Source organism: Nerophis lumbriciformis, linkage group LG24, assembly GCF_033978685.3.
Source record: "Nerophis lumbriciformis linkage group LG24, RoL_Nlum_v2.1, whole genome shotgun sequence".
In the NCBI taxonomy this organism is placed as follows: Eukaryota; Metazoa; Chordata; class Actinopteri; order Syngnathiformes; family Syngnathidae; genus Nerophis; species Nerophis lumbriciformis.
Window position 1 is genome coordinate 38,980,001 of NC_084571.2, and position 15,000 is coordinate 38,995,000.

Below are 15,000 nucleotides of genomic sequence, written 5' to 3' on the forward strand. Positions count from 1 at the left end.
TGGGTGACAAAGGGCAGCCTTGGCGGAGTCCAACCCTCACTGGAAACGTGTCCGACTTACTGCCGGCAATGCGGACCAAGCTCTGACACTGATCATACAGGTAGCGGACCGCCAAAATCAGACAGTCCGATACCCCATACTCTCTGAGCACTCCCCACAGGACTTCCCGAGGGACACGGTCGAATGCCTTCTCCAAGTCCACAAAGCACATGTAGACTGGTTGGGCAAACTCCCATGCACCCTCAAGGACCCTGCCGAGAGTATAGAGCTGGTCCACAGTTCCACGACCAGGACGAAAACCACACTGTTCCTCCTGAATCCGAGGTTCGACTACCTGGCGTAGCCTCCTCTCCAGTACACCTGAATAGACCTTACCGGGAAGGCTGAGGAGTGTGATCCCACGATAGTTAGAACACACCCTCCGGTTCCCCTTCTTAAAGAGAGGAACCACCACCCCGATCTGCCAATCCAGTGGCACCGCCCCCGATGTCCACGCGATGCTGCAGAGTCTTGTCAACCAAGACAGCCCCACAGCATCCAGAGCCTTAAGGAACTCCGGGCGGATCTCATCCACCTCCGGGGCCTTGCCACCGAGGAGCTTTTTAACTACCTCAGCAACCTCATCCCCAGAAATAGAAGAGCCCACCACAGACTCCCCAGGCACTGCTTCCTCATAGGAAGACGTGTTGGTGGGATTGAGGAGGTCTTCGAAGTATTCCCTCCACCGATCCACAACATCCGCAGTCGAGGTCAGCAGAACACCATCCTCACCATACACGGTGTTGATAGTGCACTGCTTCCCCTTCTTGAGGCGGCGGATGGTGGTCCAGAATCGCTTCGAAGCCGTCCGGAAGTCGTTTTCCATGGTATTTTTCCATTTATCTAATCACCTGTCGCCCTTATTAGCAGCAGCCGGAATGAGACACGTTATTGGGAGTTGGAGAGAGAGAGACACACGCATAGAGCCAGAAAGCAGAGACACGCCGGACTGAAAAGTCCTCAAAATATACACTGCTGAAAAGCAAACGAGACTTGTGCATGTCAGTAAAAGACTGGCTCAAACCTGTACACCGGGCTCACGGAAGATCTTATCGGACTCAGGAGGGACGTTCACAAGGTCATATCTGACAAACAGCACTTTTAAAATCCAAATTGATGATTGGGCTTGGGCCTATGCTCTCTTGTCCTGTGGTGTCCCTCAGGGTTCAATGCTAGGACCAATCCTGTTTTCAGTGAACATCCTGCCCATTCAACACATTTTAAAAAAACATATATCATCTTTATGCAGATACTACGCAAATCTATGTCCCTTTAAAAAAAGAAAAGTGACACATGTTTAAAATCACTTTAAAATGGTCTTGAGGACATGAAAGCATGTCAACGTTCTAAACTTAAAAGCGAACAAGACGGAAATCCTTTGGAAGCAGCCTCAGCGATGTAACTAGGGAACTCCTGAATAAAATGGGGGCTGTACCTCAGAGCGTGGTGGGAGACTAACTGAGTGTGCAGCTCCATGCGTTCTCCTCATGAGCAAAATTGAAATCTGTCTCTGCTTGATTCCTTGCTTCTTGTTCTGTTTGATAGTTTGGTGCTTAAAACTGACAATAATTAATTAAAAATATATTTTTTTACATAAGCTGCAAAAAAATTATTAAAATTTTAGCTTAAAACTGGCAGCTCAGTCACCAGAATTTGACAGTAAAAGCAGTGTTTTTTACAGCATATAAAAAATGGAATAAATGGAGAAACCATACCACTGTTTAGAGTGGTCAAATTCAAGCAACAGAGCTGCCAGTTTTTTTTACAAAAATATTTATTTTAATGTTTTACTGTCTTACTCTATATGGGAAAAAAAACAGTACCAAAGTTGATTTTACGGTAAAAAAAAATCAGTTGGCGGAATTTAACCGTAAAATCTATTGTCAATTTTACAGTCTACAATTTGATTGATAATTTGTTTTGAAATCATAATTCAAGCAGGTATTTAGGTACAGTATTTATTTTTATTTTAACAGAAAATATTTTTGGAATGCATGATAATATAATATTTTGATTTTGATAATATTGAAGTTTAAAAGATATGCAATTGCATGCGATACATGATTGTTATTATCAAAAGTAATATTTTATTGTCAAAAATATATTTAGTAAGAAAAGATTAAGCATTTTGTAAAAGCATATTATTTCCAGGCTTTCGCGGGCCACATAAAATACTGTGGCGGTCCAGATTTGGCCCCCCGGCCTTGAGTTTGACACCTGCGCTATAAAAAAATTATCAGCCATAGTGGATATGTTAGTGTGGAGTGTATTGTAGGTGTAAATGTCACGGCGAAGGCGCCCTCATCTTTGCACTCTGCTTGCCGCGTCACGCCCACATGCCGGCAAGGCTGTGGACGATCAGCAATCAGCGCACCTGGACCTGATGAGAGGGAGCTGTATAAAGGACCCAAGGATCCTGGCGGGAACTTAGTTTCTCAATGGTGTACCTGCCCTCCCGAGTTTTGCCCTTGGGTGATTCTTCCGTTGATTTCCCCTGTGGATTTTGGACTGCCTTCCTCGATCCTTGACCCTCGCCCGGACACGGACCTTGTCACTCCTCTCCTGCCCTGGACCACCTGTCTGCCCCACACACTCTTGGGTTTTGACACTGTCCATTTCCTGAGTTTAGTTTATTAGTTAGTATTGTTTATTATTATATATATTGACTATATAGATATAATAAATTATTGAACATTACTGCCCCCTAGTGTCTGAGCCGTCATCTCCCTCTGCAAACATAACAGTAAAGGAGCAAACACATCTGAAAAATATTTTATTGAATAAGATTAACAAATATTTAGGGGAATTCAGGATTTCATACATCTTACCGGGATCTTTGTCAATAAGAAAAGTTAATATACAATACTTATAGATTACACAGTGGAGACACAATACAGTATACAGGTAAAAGCCAGTAAATTTGAATATTTTGAAAAACTTGATTTATTTCAGTAATTGCATTCAAAAGGTGTAACTTGTACATTATATTTATTCATTGCACACAGACTGATGCATTCAAATGTTTATTTCATTTAATTTTGATGATTTGAAGTGGCAACAAATGAAAATCCAAAATTCCGTGTGTCACAAAATTAGAATATTGTGTAAGGGTTAAATTTTGAAGACACCTGGTGCCACAAACTAATCAGCTGATTAACTCAAAACACCTGCAAAGGGCTTTAAATGGTCTCTCAGTCCAGTTCTGAAGCCTACACAAACATGGGGAAGACTTCAGATTTGACAGCTGTCCAAAAGGCAACCATCGACACATTGCACAAGGAGGGAAAGACACAAAAGGTTATTGCTGAAGAGGCTGGCTGTTCTCAAAGCTCTGTGTCCAAACACATTAATGGAGAGGCAAAGGGAAGGAAAAACTGTGGTCAGAAAAAGTGTACAAGCGATAGGGATCACCGCGCCCTGGTCAAGATTGTGAAAAAAAACCCATTCAAAAATGTGGGGGAGATTCAGAAGGAGTGGACAGCTGCTGGAGTCAGTGCTTCAAGATCCACCACCAAGAGACGCTTGAAAGACATGGGTTTCAACTGCCGCATACCTCGTGTCAAGCCACTGTTGACCAAGAAACAGCGCGCAAAGCGTCTCACCTGGGCTAAGGAAAAAAAGAGCTGGACTGCTGCTGAGTGGTCCAAAGTCATGTTTTCTGACGAAAGCAAATTTTGCATTTCCTTTGGAAATCGAGGTCCCAGAGTCTGGAGGAAGACAGGAGAGGCACAGGATCCACGTTGCCTGAAGTCTAGTGTAAAGTTTCCACCATCAGTGATGGTTTGGGGTGCCATGTCATCTGCTGGTGTCGGTCCACTCTGTTTCCTGAGATCCAGGGTCAACGCAGCCGTCTACCAGCAAGTTTTAGAGCACTTCATGCTTCCTGCTGCTGACCTGCTCTATGGAGATGGAGATTTCAAGTTCCAACAGGACTTGGCGCCTGCACACAGCGCAAAATCTACCCGTGCCTGGTTTACGGACCATGGTATTTCTGTTCTAAATTGGCCCGCCAACTCCCCTGACCTTAGCCCCATAGAAAATCTGTGGGGTATTGTGAAAAGGAAGATGCAGAATGCCAGACCCAAAAACGCAGAAGAGTTGAAGGCCACTATCAGAGCAACCTGGGCTCTCATAACACCTGAGCAGTGCCAGAAACTCATCGACTCCATGCCACGCCGCATTAACGCAGTAATTGAGGCAAAAGGAGCTCCAACCAAGTATTGAGTATTGTACATGCTCATATTTTTCATTTTCATACTTTTCAGTTGGCCAACATTTCTAAAAATCCCTTTTTTGTATTAGCCTTAAGTAATATTCTAATTTTGTGACACACGGAATTTTGGATTTTCATTTGTTGCCACTTCAAATCATCAAAATTAAATGAAAGAAACATTTGAATGCATCAGTCTGTGTGCAATGAATAAATATAATGTACAAGTTACACCTTTTGAATGCAATTACTGAAATAAATCAAGTTTTTCAAAATATTCTAATTTACTGGCTTTTACCTGTACACTACAACACAGTGGCGGACCGTGAGTTTCCCACCTAGGCCTTCAGTGATATCCCACTTCAATGATTAACCTCTCAAAATAGCATCAATGATGTCACCACATGACCATTACTGGAGAAATACTATACAGAAACACACTATTGCGCATTGAACACATCAACGGTGTACAAAATGGGTTATTTTCTGGCGCATTTAAAAATAAATTAAAACGTATCAGCAATTAAACATATTTTATGTGGTGCTGTCAAAATTAAAATTGCAAAAAAACATTAAAAGTGAAAAAATAAAATATTATGGTCTCACAAGATGTCGTTTTTCCTTGCAAATATATATCTGCCACCTAATCAACGTTTTCTTCTTCTCTGCTATCCGGGACTGACTTTGCTGCAACACTTCCTGCTTCCTGCTGAATTGCAACTCGTGATTGGATACTCACTTTCCCGGTCTCGTTAACATCAGGCTACTTGGATCTGATTGGCTATGGCAACTGTCTATCAACTGTATGTGTTCTCAAATTCATCCGCGAACGGTCCCGATGAGCATCCAATCACAGGACGCGTACATGTCATCTAGAAGGCCTTACTGACAACAACTCGTGATCTGATTGGCTGTGGCAATTGTCTATCAACTGTATGTGCCCGTTCACTTACAGTGCACAGTTCTGAAGGCAGATTTGGTACAGCATTGCAACATAAGCTAGCTGAATTCTGATTGGATACAAACTAACCTAAAAACATAATATGACATGACGAGAATATGAATACTTTTAGATATTTAGGGAAAGCCAATTAAAAATCCATCCATCCATCTTTTTCCGCTTATCCGAGGTCGGGTCGCGGGGGCAGCAGCCTAAGCAGGGAAGCCCAGACTTCCCTCTCCCCAGCCACTTCGTCCAGCTCCTCCCGGGGGATCCCGAGGCGTTCCCAGGCCAGCCGGGAGACATAGTCTTCCCAACGTGTCCTGGGTCTTCCCCGTGGCCTCCTACCGGTCGGACGTGCCCTAAACACCTCCCTAGGGAGGCGTTCGGGTGGCATCCTGACCAGATGCCCGAACCACCTCATCTGGCTCCTCTCCATGTGGAGGAGCAGCGGCTTTACTTTGAGCTCCCCCCGGATGACAGAGCTTCTCACCCTATCTCTAAGGGAGAGCCCCGCCACCCGGCGGAGGAAACTCATTTCGGCCGCTTGTACCCGTGATCTTGTCCTTTCGGTCATAACCCAAAGCTCATGACCATAGGTGAGGATGGGAACGTAGATCGACCGGTAAATTGAGAGCTTTGCCTTCCGGCTCAGCTCCTTCTTCACCACAACGGATCGATACAGCGTCCGCATTACTGAAGACGCCGCACCGATCCGCCTGTCGATCTCACGATCCACTCTTCCCTCACTCGTGAACAAGACTCCGAGGTACTTGAACTCCTCGACTCAGGGCAGGGTCTCCTCCATAACCCGGAGATGGCACTCCACCCTTTTCCGGGCGAGAACCATGGACTCGGACTTGGAGGTGCTGATTCTCATCCCAGTCGCTTCACACTCGGCTGCGAACCGATCCAGTGAGAGCTGAAGATCTTGGCCAGTTGAAGCCATCAGGACCACATCATCTGCAAAAAGCAGAGACCTAATCCTGCAGCCACCAAACCGGATCCCCTCAACGCCTTGACTGCGCCTAGAAATTCTGTCCATAAAAGTTATGAACAGAATGGTTGACAAAGGGCAGCCTTGGCGGAGTCCAACCCTCACTGGAAACGTGTCCGACTTACTGCCGGCAATGCGGACCAAGCTCTGACACTGATCATACAGGGAGCGGACCGCCACAATCAGACAGTCCGATACCCCATACTCTCTGAGCACTCCCCACAGGACTTCCCGAGGGGCACGGTCCAATGCCTTCTCCAAGTCCACAAAGCACATGTAGACTGGTTGGGCAAACTCCCATGCATCCTCAAGGACTCTGCCGAGAGTATAGAGCTGGTCCACAGTTCCACGACCAGGACAAAAACCACACTGTTCCTCCTGAATCCGAGGTTCGACTATCCGGCGTAGCCTCCTCTCCAGTACACCTGAATAGACCTTACCGGGAAGGCTGAGGAGTGTAATCCCACGATAGTTAGAACACACCCTCCGGTTCCCCTTCTTAGAGAGAGGAACCACCACCCCGGTCTGCCAATCCAGAGGTACCGCAATTAAAATGGACTTATCTTTAATTATGATGATGATGATTTCTTGTTATGTTAGCTTGCTATTTATGGGCGTATGTCCGTGTGTAACCTGTGAGTGAAGGTGCACAGCGACAAGTGATGCCCGGTTATCCCCGAGACGCTAAAAAGAGAAAAGTTAATGAGGAATGGTGTGTTTTCAACAAGACATGGACTGCCAAGTATTTCTTTACAGAAATTAAAGGTAAAGCCGTGTGCTTAATTTGTGGTACACAGGTTGCTGTGTTTAAAGAATATCATTTGAATCGCCACTACACGACGAAGCACGAGGAAAAATACCGGAATCTGTCTGATGAAGCGCCCGCAAGGGAGGCTGATGCGTTGATGGTAAAACTGCAAACCCAACAAGGACTTTTTGCCAAATTCCACACCCCCAGAGATGCAGCCATCAGGACAAGTTTTTGTCATTTCTCACAAAATCGCCAGGAAAAAGTAAGGCGTTTTCTGACGGAGAGTTTATTAAGGAGTGCTTATTGGACTCTGTTGCGCTGATATGCCCCGAGAAGAGGGGCGCATTTGAGAACGTGTCACTCTCCCGACGCACTGTAACGAGGCGGGTTGAGACCATCGCTTCAGCTGAAGAACAGAACGTTGGCTTTGGATGAGAGCTGCGATGCACGTGACACCGCCCAGCTGCTCATCTTCTTACGTGGAATAACTGCAGACTTTCAAACCACGGAGGAGCTGGCAGCCATGCAGTCAATTAAAGAGACAACCACAGGTAATGACTTGTTCACATAGGTAAATGCGTGTTTGGACATGTTAGGACTGAAAGGGGACAAGCTGGCAGGTGTGACAACAGATGGTTGTCCAAATCTGACGGGGAAAAATGTTGGACTTTTGAAGAGGATGCAGGATAAAGTGACAGAAATTGACACATTTTTGCATTGTATTATACATCAGGAAGTGTTGTGTAAGACAGTGTTAAAAAATAAAACCATCAAAAGCAATCTGCTTTTGTATAAAGTTAGGTTAAATTAAATGATTATTATTATTTATCGAACGGCATACTTGCCAACCCTCCCGGATTATCCGGGAGACTCCCGAAATTCAGCGCCTCTCCCGAAAACCTCCCGGGACAAATTTTCTCCCGAAAATCTCCCGAAATTCAGGCGGAGCTGGAGGCCACGCCCCCTCCAGCTCCATGCGGACCTGAGTGACGTGTCGACAGCCTGTTCACACGTCCGCTTTCCCACAATATAAACAGCTAATGTTCGAGGGCGAGTTCTTGGTTTCTTATGTGGGTTTATTGTTAGGCAGTTTCATTAACGTATTCACATTGGTCAGTAGGGGGCAGTAGGGCGTTTCTTCCCAATTGAATGGTATCACCTGCAGACCGGAAGTGTCTTGTCATTCTGATGAGCGCGACCAGTCTGTGAACAATTGAAACGTCCTGTGTGCTTTTTCCTCCTGTATAACAGGTTAGTTTTGGTGAATCAACTCACTGAATAATATCCATGTGATCTTTATAAGTTTAAGTACACATTCTGATGGTGGAGCCTAACTCTAAAAGTGTTTGTGAGTTGTAGTTTGTATTTGTGAATGAATCCAGTGCACAGCTGCAGTAATCAATACAAAAAGGCGACATGAGTGCGCAATGTTTATATAGGAACTTCTGATCCTAATTCAGACTCCCAAATTAGAGCTCCCGTTTTCTTATTGATTTTATAATGTATATTTGTATAATGTGTGTGTTCTGAAATAGTGACAGAGAATAGAACAAGGATGGACAATTCAACCCTTAACTCAACAATGAGCAGATGAGTGTTATGTGTGTGTATATGTGTAAATAAATGAACACTGAAATTCAAGTATTTCTTTTATTTATTTATATATATATATATATATATATATATATATATATATATATATATATATTTTATGTAATAAAATATATATATATATATTGCTAGAATTCACTGAAAGTCAAGTATTTCTTATATATATATATATATATATATATATATATGTAATATGTAATATGTAATAAAAAAAAATATATATATATTGCTAGAATTCACTGAAAGTCAAGTATTTCTTTTATATATATATATATATATATCTTAAATATGTAATAAAAAAAATATATATATATATTGCTAGAATTCACTGAAAGTCAAGTATTTCTTATATATATATATATATATATATATATATATATATAAGAAACCCTTAACTCAACAATGAGTAGATGAGTGTTATGTGTGTGTATATGTGTAAATAAATGAACACTGAAATTCAAGTATTTCTTTTATTTATTTATATGTATATATATATATATATATATATATATATATATATATATATATATATATGTATGTATATATATATATATATATATATGTAATAATATATATATATATATATTGCTAGAATTCACTGAAAGTCAAGTATTTCTTATATATATATATATATATATATATATGTAATATGTAATAATATATATATATATATATATTGCTAGAATTCACTGAAAGTCAAGTATTTCTTATATATATGTATATATATACATGTAATATGTAATAAAAAAAATATATATATATATTGCTAGAATTCACTGAAAGTCAAGTATTTCTTATATATATATATATATATATATGTATATATATCTTAAATATGTAATATGTAATAAAATATATATATATATATTGCTAGAATTCACTGAAAGTCAAGTATTTCTTATATATGTATATATATATATATATATATATATATATATATATATATATATATAAGAAACCTTTAACTCAACAATGAGTAGATGAGTGTTATGTGTGTGTATATGTGTAAATAAATGAACACTGAAATTCAAGTATTTCTTTTATTTATTTATTTATATATATATATATATATATATATATATATATATATATATATATATATATATATATATATATATATATATATATGTATATATATATATATATATATATACATATATATATAATGTGTAATATGTAATAAAATATATATATATATATTGCTAGAATTCACTGAAAGTCAAGTATTTCTTATATATATATATATCTTAACCACGCCCCCAACCACGCCCCTCACCCCCCACCCCCCACCTCCCTAAATCGGAGCAAGTATGTCTTACGGTATATCAAACATAATTTGAGCAAAATTGAATAGAAATATTGTCGGTGTGGCCCTCCAGCAGTGCTCGGGTTGCTCATGCAGTAAAAATGAATTGCCCACCCCTGACAAAAACAGACAAAAGTTCAGTAGCAATATTCATACATTGTCAATGTAAATAGGTCGCACTAACAAAGATGGTCTGGGCTAATGAGATAAAGTACCTGGGTGACGCAAGCTGACAGGCTTGGTACGATCATTTAGCATTTTGATCATTTTGGTTTGAGTCCACTTTTAAAACAAATGGGAGTAATATGCACTCGGGTGTTGTCATTGCAACACATTGACTGCATCTCTCAGTCGGGGCAACATCACACTGAATTACCGTGACAGCGTAATGATGAACATGTTCATGAGAATGCAGAAGACTAGCGCCAGTTGCCGTCATTTGGCAAACTGCTGCATCAAGTGCAAATGGATGACGGCCAGAGTTTGTTTCTCCTCAGATGCGCGACTCTCCCGTGTCCTGGGTGCTGTTGGACGCCTTGGGATGACAGGAAGATGGAGACAAGACAATCGGTCACCAACAGACAACTTTATTGCTCGTTCATTATCAGGAGAAGCTCTGCTGCTCTGTCAGCAGCGTAAAAAAAAAACACGCTTGGCGTGATCTATTGTTTTCAATCACGCAGCAGACCACTAAAATTATTTAGCCAATATTTCATTTTATTTCTATTTGACCTTTTTTTAAATAGAATCTATTTCATACAAACAGTAACTTTTACTCAGTTCAAACATGGAAACAACAATAATAATAATAATAATAATAGATTATTTGTAAAAATCACTTTATATTGAGTAAACAATCTCAAAGTGCTACAGTGTATTAACAAAAATAAATAAAAAGATAATGAAGAAATAACTAAAAATAAAACATCCAAATAGCTATAACTAGTATGCATATATCTAAAAAAAAAAAGTAAAAAAAAAAAAAGAAGGGCTTTTAAGCCTTTTTTTTAATTTAATTTTTTTTTTAAATTTTTTTAATTAAATCAACATAAAAAAACAAACACACGATACACTTTCAACTAGTGCATCAACCCAAAAAAAAACAAAAAAAACCCTCCCTCCCCCATTCACACTCATACACACCCACTCACACAAAAGGGGTTGTTTCTTTCTGCTATCAATATTCTGGTTCCCACAACATCATACTTGCCAACCTTGAGACCTCCGATTTCGGGAGGTGGGGGAAGGGGGTGGGTGGGGGTGGACGTGGTCGGGGTGGGGCGGGGGCGTGGCTAAAAGGGGAGGGGTATATTTACAGCTAGAATTCACCAAGTCAAGTATTTCATATATATATATATATATATATATATATATATATACATACATACATACATACATACATACATACATACATACATACATACATACATACATATATATATATATATAAGAAACTTGACGTTCAGTGAATTCTATATATATATATATATATATATATATATATATATATATTATTATATATATATATATATATATATATATATATATATATATATATATAAAAAATAAATACTTGAATTTCAGTGTTCATTTATTTACACATACATAACACTCATCTACTCATTGTTGAGTTAAGGGTTGAATTGTCCATCCTTGTTCTATTTTCTGTCACTATTTTTCGAACCATGCTGAACACCCTCTCTGATGATGCATTGCTGTGTGGCACGCACAAAAGTGCTTTCATCAAATGCACTAGATGGCAGTATTGTCCTGTTTAAGAGTGTCACAACATTGCTGTTTACGGCAGACGAACTGCTTTACGGTATACAAAAACGTGACTGCTGTTGTTGTGTGTTGTTGCCGCGCTGGGAGGACGTTAATGAAACTGCCTAACAATAAACCCACATAAGAAACCAAGAACTCGCCCTCCATCATTCTACAGTTATAACGTGATTGGGCAGGTATGCTTTTTTATATTGTGGAGGACCTGAGTCCGCCTGAATTTCGGGAGATTTTCGGGAGAAAATGTGTCCCGGGAGGTTTTCGGGAGAGGCGCTGAATTTCGGGAGTCTCCCGGAAAATCCGGGAGGGTTGGCAAGTATGCACAACATGGACAACACTTCTGCAAGGCACACTTGTGCCGCTGGTCCACTAACATTTTCATTTAATTACTATTTTTTTCTTTCTTTTTTCTTATGTAATTATTTTTATATTGTTTTACTTTCTTTTTTTATCCAAGAAAATATTTATTTATCTTATCTAGAAAAAAAAAAAAAAAAAAAAAAAAGGACTTTATCTTCACCAGACCTGGTTGTAAATTAAATTAGCTTAGTTTAAAGTTTTAAAAAAAAAAAACAGGTCCAGTCCAGATCATGTCCAAGTCGGGTCCAGCAACACACACTTTCATTCATGTACACTGAGAAAAAAAAAGAACATTTTTAAGCCTTTTTAAAAAGCATCCACAGTCTGTGGTGCCCTCAGGTGGTCAGGGAGAGCGTTCCACAGACTGGGAGCGGCGGAGCAGAAAGCTTGGTCAAACAAGGTTGCACATACTGTTATGTTTGTTGTCTTCTCCCTGCCTTCTCTATTGGTTTTTTCAGTTTCTTCCAGTCTTTTGTCCCCAACGAGGCACACCTGCTGCTAATCACCTCCGGGTAGCATTTAAGCGCGTCTCCACCAGCTGGTCCCCGCCGGTTATTGTTCCTGAACTCCACTCTGACATGTGCTACCTTGATTCTGCTTCCCTGGTATGTTGCCTTCGCATATTTCTGTTACATTGACCTTGTTGTGTTTTTGTTTTTCTAGCCACCTTGTTTTAGAGGACTAGTTTTTGCCACGCTGTGTGCGTCCTGACCTTGGCTCCGCCAACCTCTGAAAGAGACTACTTTTGTTATATTTCCCATGGTGTGCACTTTTTGCCCCATCACCCTTAGTTACCATTTTGGACTTTTTAAATATTTTCATTTGTTATCGCTTCCCTTGCCTCCATACTCTGCATCCCGGGGTCCACCCTTGAACTCTATCTTAACATACAAAAACCCAAAAGCAGTGAAGTTGTCACGTTGTGTAAATGGTAAATAACAAGAGAATACAATGATTTGCAAATCCTTTTCAACTTATATTCAATTGAATAGACTGCAAAGACAAGATATTTAACGTTCAAACTGGTAAATGTTGTTATTTTTTTTGCAAATATTCGCTCATTTGGAATTTGATGCCTGCAACAAGTGGCAAAAAAAGACTGAGAAAGTTGAGGAATGCTCATCAAACACTTATTTGGAACATCCCACAGGTGGACGGTATAATAGACTATTTACATTATTCACATGTGAATAATGCTGTATAATAGACCGTATTTATATTATTCACATTGTATTTATATTATTCACATGTGAATAATGCTGTATAATAGACTGTATTTATATTATTCACATGTGAATAATGCTGTATAATAGACTGTATTTATATTATTCACATGTGAATAATGCTGTATAATAGACTGTATTTATATTATTCACATGTGAATAATGCTGTATAATAGACTATATTTATATTATTGATATGTGAATAATGATGTATAATAGACTATTTATATTATTCACATGTGAATAATGCTGTATAATAGACTGTATTTATATTATTCACATGTGAATAATGCCGTATAGTAGACTGTATTTATATTTTTCACATGTGAATAATGCCGTATAATAGACTGTATTTATATTATTCACATGTGAATAATGCCGTATAATAGACTGTATTTATATTATTCACATGTGAATATAGCCGTATAATAGACCGTATTTATATTATTCACATGTGAATAATGCTGTATAATAGACTGTATTTATATTCTTCACATGTGAATAATGCTGTATAATAGACTGTATTTATATTATTCACATGTGAATAATGCTGTATAATAGACTGTATTTATATTATTCACATGTGAATAATGCCGTATAATAGACTGTATTTATATTATTCACATGTGAATATAGCCGTATAATAGACCGTATTTATATTATTCACATGTGAATAATGCTGTATAATAGACTGTATTTATATTCTTCACATGTGAATAATGCTGTATAATAGACTGTATTTATATTATTCACATGTGAATAATGCTGTATAATAGACTGTATTTATATTATTCACATGTGAATAATGCCGTATAATAGACTGTATTTATATTATTCACATGTGAATATAGCCGTATAATAGACCGTATTTATATTATTCACATGTGAATAATGCTGTATAATAGACTGTATTTATATTCTTCACATGTGAATAATGCTGTATAATAGACTGTATTTATATTATTCACATGTGAATAATGTTCCTTATTTGGAACATCCCACAGGTGGACGGGCTAATTGGGAACAGGTGGGCGCCATGATTGGCTATAAAAGCAGCTTCCATGAAATGATCAGTCATTCACAAACAAGGACGGGGGCGAGGGTCACCACTTTGTCAACAAACGCCTGAGCAAATTGTTTAAGAACAACATTTCTCAAACAAGCTATTGCAAGGAATTTAGGGATTTCACCATCTACGCTCCGTAATATCATCAAAAGGTTCAGAGAATCTGGAGAAATCACTGCACGTAAGCCGTGATATTACGCACCTTGGATCCCTCGGGCGGTACTGCATCAAAAAGCCACATCGGTGTGTAAAGGATATCACCACATGGGCTCAGGGGCACTTCAGAAAACCACTGTCAGTAACTACAGTTGGTCGCTACATCTGTAAGTGCAAGTTAAAACTCTACTATGCAAAGTCAAAGCCATTTATCAACAACACCCAGAATCGCCGTCGGCTTCGCTGGGCCCCGAGCTTATCTAAGATGGACTGATGCAAAGTGGAAAAGTGTTCTGTGGTCTGACGAGTCCACATTTCATATTGTTTTTGGAAACTGTGGACGTCGTGTCCTTCGGACCAAAGAGGAAAAGAACCATCCGGACTGTTCTAGGCGCAAAGTGTAAAAGGCAGCATGTATGATGGTATGGGGGTGTATTAGTGCCCAAGGCATGGGTAACTTACACATCTGTGAAGGCGCCATTAATGTTAAAAGGTACATACAGGTTTTGGAGCAATATATGTTGCCATCCAAGCAACGTTATCATGGACGCCCCTGCTT

At 39.4% G+C, this 15,000-nt stretch overlaps 1 protein-coding gene across 2 annotated transcripts in view; it reads right to left on the reverse strand.

The window, feature by feature from the left end:
* Window positions 1-9,855: 9,855 nt before the first annotated feature.
* Window positions 9,856-15,000, reverse strand: part of LOC133620674 (adhesion G protein-coupled receptor E3-like) — a 55,520-nt gene continuing 50,375 nt past the window's right edge. For both annotated transcript variants that reach the window (XM_061982274.1, XM_061982273.1), the window contains one exon: window positions 9,856-10,389. In XM_061982274.1, the coding sequence (XP_061838258.1) occupies window positions 10,348-10,389 (42 nt within the window). In that variant the 3' untranslated portion in view covers window positions 9,856-10,347. The remainder of the gene's footprint in view (window positions 10,390-15,000) is intronic.